This window comes from Mobula birostris, chromosome 1 (assembly GCF_030028105.1).
Source record: "Mobula birostris isolate sMobBir1 chromosome 1, sMobBir1.hap1, whole genome shotgun sequence".
Lineage (NCBI taxonomy): Eukaryota > Metazoa > Chordata > Chondrichthyes > Myliobatiformes > Myliobatidae > Mobula > Mobula birostris.
This window is the reverse complement of record NC_092370.1, coordinates 178,784,588-178,792,719: the sequence shown is the minus strand read 5'-3', so window position 1 is coordinate 178,792,719 and position 8,132 is coordinate 178,784,588. Positions and strand designations below refer to the sequence as shown.

The window sequence follows — 8,132 nt, the reverse complement described above, 5'->3', positions numbered from 1 at the left end:
CTACAGATGAATTCTACATTATCAATGATGAAATCTTGTACTCTCCAATAGCTGTTAAATAGGTGTAGTATTATCAAAAATACAAAGACTTTAAAACATTAAATGAATGTAACCAACCTTAAATTATTTCTATTAATGAAGGGTCTCCTTTATAAAAGGTATTTTAAATGATGAACACAAAGCCATCAATCATGTCATTACAGCATTTACAAAGTGATTTTTATTAGTTTTCCAGAAATTTGAGATGCCAATAAAGTCATCACTGTCACTGATATACATACACCAGAGAGAGTAATATCAAGCATTTAATCATTTTAATTTGTAATTAAATTGACTTAGTAGAAAACAATAAATAGGACACAAAAATAATTCTGCTGAAAGAAGGGAATGTATATTGAGGTTATGGTATTATGGAGGGCCCACATTATCACCACACGACAGAAGAACCAACAATAATTTAAAAAAATAACTCTAAAAATCTTATCTCAATGTCTCAATTGGAGCATCAAAACACAATTCCAACAAAACATTATTTCTCAGACTCAAGTTTGGCCAAATCAGTATTCTGACCTGATTTTTACATTATGCAGATAATACAATTTCTCCAAGATGAAATCATCAATTCTTGGCCAAACCTCTAAGTTGCCACATCAGTTACGAGTTCAGTGGCCTGCTAACTTGTATTGCTAATAGCATCTTGTCTTTCTAAACTCACAGAAGGCACTTGCATATGTTCATAGACGATCGGATGATACAGGCACTTAGCAACAATGTTGGATCAGTCAATTTCCAGTTACTGGTCCAAAAGAACGTGAGGACATGAGGTTTTGATTTGGTTTCTAATAATAGTTTCAAAGGTTCTTTACCCTGTTTATTTGCAAAATAATTTATTGCATTTGTTATGGGGTTGAGAACAAAGTATCATATTCTTAGTTCACTTATATGTTGAAGATGCTTACGTAAGAACTTCGGAATGATCAACCTCACCAAAAGCAAATGCAATAGCTCCCTGAATTGGATGGAGCAGGTAGGAAAAATTAAACATCATATCCATAATGTATAATATCCTACACAAACTTATTTTTATGCAATAGTTTTTTCCAAAGTAAATCTTTTAAATCTGCAGAGGCTTTGCTGCAAATCCATATCCTTTTTAGTTATATGAATCTAAAGAGGCATGGATAAGTGATTAAGATAACAGATTATTTGCTACATATTTCCACATTTTTAGCTTTAAGTGGTCTGTAAATCTGATCAGCTATGTGACACTGTATAATTAGAGTTATTGTTTTTGAACAATGTAACAGGGATACATAATCATCAATCTTCTTCTTACTCTTAGAAAGTTCCATTCTTACTCCTATGTTAACCATAACAAAAACATAAATTGATCAGTAAAGTTCAATGACAAATTAGTCATTTTATTTGTAAAGTGCAACTAGAAATAAAGCCTATTATGCACAAGCTGAGCATATGCATAAATTCAAGACAAATTCCCATAAAATAAAATAGTTTACTCTGTTGTTCACAGAAGTACCCAGCGCTAAAGGTTGTAATTTCAATTCTATTAATTTTTCAGAACATTTATTGAAACATGTCACACTAGTTATGTAAACATCCCACTACGTTGCTTAAATAAACCAATATTAAAATGAACAGCACATTTTAACAAACACTTCTTAATATATTCAGCAAATGATAAGGAATTATTTCATGTGCTTGTGTGCTTGTTGACTAAAATAACAAACAGTTCATAAATTACTTCTAATTTTGCTATACACTGCACATACTGCATATGCAAGCCTCTCCAATACTGCCAAATTATATCTCACAGTTTACATTGATTACGTACATTGATTATTGGTGTTCTGTTGAGAAGCACTTAAACAATGTGCTAACAAACTGCTTTAGCAAACATGCAAATTTCACAACCCATCCACCCACACCCACCATCCTTTTACCTGGTTATAAAGACTTGACATTATTTTCATGAACACGTAATTTCAAACTAAATTTAGAAGTTCAAGTGAAATAAGCAATTTACATTAGAATAGAGTTTCAAATAAGATGAAAACCCTTTTTAGACTGCATTTTTTATTTCAATAAAACAACAATAAAATTCTTTTCATTAATGAATCATGTTCTATAAATATCTGGTGTAAAATGAAAAAAAATCTAATTGATAAAGGAATATGCTTATGCCTTAGTTACCTAACTATATAGCATTTATCACCCTTCGCTAGAAATAAATTTCAGGAGAATTTTCATGACAAACCTTTATTTATAATTTTCTTGCAGAACTTTAAGTACATAACTCACTGTCATTCTGATGTCATTATGCTTTAAGTGCAAATCCAGTCTACAAAAGGTGGCAGATTATTTGTTAATGAGAGGGAACACAGTTGATTCCAATCATCCTCTTACTTAGCCTCCGTGCATTCAAGTTGGGTTCATCAATATGTGGTAGATCAGTCCCTCTTGCCAATTTAAACACACTGAAAGGCAGCTCTCCTACTCTTTCTGAGATCTGCTAAAGCAGCATAGGTGAAGAATTAAATCTGATTCTTTCTTGTTCTCTCTCTGGCTTTAAACACCACACTTCACCATGAATGGAATTCTTTTGACTATAAAGCCATTATAGTGAACAACACTTAGGACTATTATTTTTTCATGAAAATATTTCCTATTTCAATAACTGTCAAAAGGAACATTCAAATGCTAAAATTAAAAGTTTAATAAAATACAATATTAATGAAGAATATTGAATATTAAGAATAAACCTATAACTTATTCACATAATATTCTGTATAAAAATATTTTCTGAAGAAATCTGTTGAAGAAATATTTCTGCAGATGACTGAATGGACTCTGCTAAAAATGTAAGCATGATATATTTGAAAGCTCTTTGGAAATTGTAGATGTTTAGAAAAAATTGAGATCAAGATTATAATAAGTTACTGGAAGAATGGAGTAAAATAAGTTATTAGTGACTGAAAAGGTTTGATTATGTCAATTATATTTGCTCCTGTATGATGAACATTGAGAAACATAAAGCATTCATGAAAAGAGAAAAACTGACAAAATATATTAACAAGACTGATATATTTGAGAGAAAAAGATAAATGGGGAGAGTGGTAATCATATATTTAATTATTGCTATGAATTTATTATGGATTTTTGCCAGTAGTTAAATCTGACTTCTCCAAAATTCTTAGCTTTCTCCTCAAGAATGCATTGATGAAACTTCCCCACAGATGCCATTTTCTTTCATTGTTGCCAGGAAACAAAAAAGAACCATGTCCTAATGAGGGATGGGGAAGGGGCAGCATTCAGACTTGGTCACAGCAAAAACTTTTACAGGAATGGCAGACAAAAACCAAGTTTACAGCAGGTCTACAGAGAATAAAAATTGGGTGGTGTGATGGTAGCAAAGCTTTTGGCGCTTAGCCAGACCCCGGAGGTTACTGTGTATCACCTTTATTTGAGGTACAGAGCAATGGTCAAGTTTGTAAGGTACCAAGCAATATTTTGCAATGACATTGGATACTGCTAAGGGAAAAATAATTTGCATTATTTCTTTGCAGAGATAAAAGAAAGCTAAATATTACCAGGTCATTGTCTTCTTCTGAATCTTCTACAAGTTTATATTTTTCTAACAAGTGTCTAAATGTCCAGTGAAACAATTTATTGGTGGGCGGGGCTGAGGGAGGCTGAGAAATCCAATGGTATTTAAGACAGCTTGTGCCATGTTTTATAGAAGGGCAGAAAGTATAGAATGGAATGTGTATATGAAAATCAAAGTTTATATTGTGACTGAATTCTCCGGCGACCACGGATATTCTAGTATATTTCTAGAGTAGTATACTGTATTGTAATGGACCTTAGTTTCAGTTCAGAGTATCTTCCTAGAATAACCACCTACCGAGCTTTAATTTTTAGGATCTCCTTTACTTTGCTTCCTTAGGATATGCAACTTAAACCAAATACCTAAACCTCTCTTGTGTGTGAGCTGAAATACATACTTGCTGTCCCAATTACGAACAAGAAATGCTGCTGTTGTTTGGAATGAATACAACTCTTTTGATGTTAATGTGCAAGTTTAAAGGCTCATTTGCAAGTTTTAAGGAGATAAGCAATGCAAAGTTATGTGGCTCTTTCAATAAAACATTCCCCAAATTGTGGCTGTATACAAAGCATCAAGTCATAGTATTCTTCCTCTCATTGGTTTTCTTCAGTTGGTGGTCACACTTGCTTCCCTCTGGCGTAGTCTTTCTTTCTGTTTTTAAAACAAAATAAGCTTATTGTCATTCAAAGCTTTTGTATTTTGACTGCTTTTGAATTCCAAAATCCACATGAGTTTGCTTAACAAGGCTAATTTGTAGATTTTGGAAGAAAAAGGTACATTTTAAATCCTGAATTCTATCTGCTCTCAAATCTACAATGAACTTCTATCAAAAACAAATCTTAATTTGCTTTTCTTGCTTAGTTCTTTCTTTTGCTCCTTCTATTTTGCTCTCTTTTTTTAAGACAAGGTAATGGGGAGCATGTTCTCCACACTAGTGGTTCAAATACTCTCCATTTTGAAGATTTCAGGACTTAAATTGGTGAGGTTATCAAATTAGGATAATTATTTGTACGTCCAATCATAAAGAAGAGAAAATCTGCAGTTGCTTGAAATCTGCAGATGCAATCAACACACACAAAATGCTGGAAGAACTCAGCAGACTAGGCAGCATCTAGGGAAAAGAGTACAGTCAACGTTCTGGGCTGAGACACTTCATCAGAATGGGGGAAAAAAAGATGAGTAATCAAAATAAGAAGGTGAGGGGAGGGGTGGAAGAAACACAAGGTGATAGGTGAAATCGAGAAGATGGGGGCGAAGTAAAGAGCTGGGAAGTTGAGAGGTTAAAGAGATCTGATAGAAAGGAAAAGGGGGAATCTGACAGGAGAGGACAGCAGGCCATGGAAGAAAGCAAGGTGGGAGGAGCACCAGAGATGGGCAGATAAGGAGAGAAAGTGAGAGAGGGAAATGGAAATGGAGAATGGTGAAGGAGAGAGGGGTGGGGTTTTACTGGAAGTTCAAGAAATCGATGTTCATGCCATCAGGTTGGAGGCTACTCAGATGGAATATAAGGTATTGCTCCTCCAACCTGAATGCGGCCTCACCCTGACAGTAGAGGACGCCATGGACTGATATGTTGGAATGGGAAGTGGAATTAAAATGGGTGGCCTCTGGGAGATCTCGTCTTTTCTGGCGGACTTGTGCTGATGGAGATTGTGGAGGAGATGCTGCCAATCTGAACTGACTGGAGTCTGTAGATGAGGAAATTGAGGATCCAATTGCACAGGGATGTACTGAGGCCAAGATCTTAAAGCTCACTGATTAGTTTTGAGGGGATGATAGTGTTGAATGCTGAGCTGTAGTCGATAAAGTGCATCCTGACGTATAGTGCATCCAGATGTTCCAGGGTTGAGTGAAGAATTAGTGAGATGGCACCTGGTGTGGACCTGTTGCTCCAGTAGGTAAATTGGAGCAGATGCAAGTCACTTCTTAGGCAGCAGTTAATAGGTTTCACCAAACTCTCAAAATACTTCATCACTGTGGATGCAAGTGGTACTGGACAATAGTCATTGAGGCATGTTATCATGCTTTTCTTAGGCACTGGTATAATTGAAGCCTGCTTGAAACAGATAAGTACCTCAGACTGCTGAAGTGAGAGGTTAAAGACTTCAGTGAACACTCCAGCCAGTTGATCAGCACAGATCTTTAGTACTCAGCCAGGTACTAGATCTGGGCCAGATGCCTTTTACTGAGTTATCAATCATAAAAACAACATTACTCTCTTTGTTCCATCAAAAGCTTTGTAATTCTGAGGAAGTTCATTATAGCTTCCTTTCAGTTTGTTTGTACCAGTCAAGGAATCTTCACTAGGTACTTTATAATAACTTCTGATAGGGGTAACCTATTTGGCATATCTTGCTTAAAGAAACTTGACACTAGCTCTTTGCTTTAAATATCACAATATATGAAATGTACAAATAAATAACCAGTAAGTATATTTAGCACTCTGTGAGCTGCAATTATTAAATAGTTAAAAGAAATGTACAGTGTATAGATATCGACAGAAAACAGACTGCTAATAAAAACAATATTACCAGGCTGTTAGGGTTTTTTTTCTTTGTTTCAACTTTCTTTTCTTCAGTTATCTTCTTTACTGATAGTTGAGCTTCTTTCAATCTGAAAAATGATAATATTTTACATTTCAATTTATTGTATATGGGGTTTATTTATCTTTTATAATCACATCCAAATTGCATATACTTATATAATGCTTATGCAAACAGTTTTGCTTTAAATAATTGTGATCTCCCTCTTCAAATCTTTAAAATGCAGGATGATTACAATTTGCTATATCTGAGTGTCCTTAAAAGGTAAACTGACCAATCTTCTGACCCTTAATCATCCTTGATACATGGCAAAAGCAAGGCTTATCATTTTATTAAAAAGCACCTAAGAGCCTTTGAACTTACATCACTGAGAAATCAGAGTGGGTGAACAAATTTCACTGCTTCCTCATTTATGACATCTAAGGTTTATGCCATCAGTTTGCCCTACTTTATCATGGGTAGCAAACCAATGGCATGCATGCCCAAGATAGTACACACAAATAATTTTAATGGCACATGGCCTGAAGTGCTGCCTCTTCATTCTTTAAACCCACCCAATATTTAAAGATACACAATGAACAGCAGATTTTTTTGAAGGTATTGTTTCCTCAGAATTTTTTTGTAGTTATGATAGACCACTTTAAACCAAACACAAATATAATTACAGACTACTTGTATCATGTAGGAATTTGGAGTAACAAGAAGTTAACTTTTATTAAGTACAATGCATTTAAGCGTTTAATGACACTGATGCTTTGCAATAGTTCAACTAAGCTGAAAGTGTTTTGTTGGTGATTTTCATTCATAGTGTCTGAGGCTTCTTGCTTTAATGTCCAAGAATATGTCCTGAGGAAACCATTCACCATGCTCATCACTGACAGTACCAAGATGTGCAGGGGAGAAGTCTAAATGGGAATGCATAAAATAAATCTTCAGTGACTTGTTGCACTCATGGTTTTGTATGCTGGAAGCATGTTGTCAACCATGTAGAAGCATGCAGCTTGGTGCTCTGTAGTTGCCAAAAAAAAATTTCAACAACATCCGTGAATGCCTTCCATGAAATTTTCTCTGGTCCCACTAGAAATTCTTCCAATTGTCTGTCACTGCTGACCTGTTTGACTTGTGGACCAATAAAAATGCCTTCCTTAATTTTGGTATCAGTTACTCAGGGAAACATCTGTCTAAAGTATCAAAATCTTTCACCTTCCTTGTTTATTGCTTACACAAAAATTTTCATAAGCTCCAGTTTTACAGGAAGAGGAGGCAAAAATATCTTTATTGAGTCTACAAGTGGCTTACAATTTTCTTCTTGGTGGCTTTGAAAGACAGAAATTTTTGTGCCTGCTGACAGCAGATTCCATCCTTGCAGTCTTGAACCTAGTAATTCTGCTTTTGACTTTGACAAAGCCAAGTCTCAGAGCACATCATTTCACTCAGATTGAGTTATCAGAGGAGTCTCACTTGACATAACGGGTTCAAAATCTGTATCAGTATCAGTGTCATTTTCCATTCCTGCCTCATGCATCATGGCGTCGTTTCCTGCCTCCTCTAGACTCATGTCTCTGGTGGCTTCAGTACTGGAAGGCTATCATCATGCGGCACAGCCCTCATGGCTGAAGTTGGGTTATTCAATGGGCTTCTTGTTTTTAGCAGAGAAACCAGACACACTGGTCAGACAGAAGTAGCAGTCTGTCACATGATCTGCTCTCGCTATATCATCGGGACTGCAAATGGCATTGATTTCTGAGTACCTCTGAGCCAAGCTCTAAGATCGACAATGCATGTTGCACAACAAATGTGAGGAGCCCAGGCTTTGTCTTGGTCGCCAATTTTACACCCAAAGTAGAGCTCATAGGCTTTCTTAATAAGAGAAGTCATGCTCCATCTTTGAAATTAAGCAAATACTTGCCAAAAATATTACAGAAAGTATCATGCCTGTTGCAACATTGGCAAGACATTCTGCT

At 35.5% G+C, this 8,132-nt stretch overlaps 1 protein-coding gene across 2 annotated transcripts in view; it reads right to left on the bottom strand.

The window, feature by feature from the left end:
• Positions 1 to 206: 206 nt before the first annotated feature.
• The window catches only part of fmn1 (formin 1), a 411,005-nt gene continuing 403,079 nt past the window's right edge, over positions 207 to 8,132 (bottom strand). For both annotated transcript variants that reach the window (XM_072266825.1, XM_072266835.1), the window contains 2 exons: positions 6,157 to 6,238; positions 207 to 4,276 (listed from right to left, as the gene is read on the bottom strand). In XM_072266825.1, coding sequence (XP_072122926.1) covers positions 4,232 to 4,276; positions 6,157 to 6,238 — 127 coding nt within the window. In that variant the 3' untranslated portion in view covers positions 207 to 4,231. The remainder of the gene's footprint in view (positions 4,277 to 6,156; positions 6,239 to 8,132) is intronic.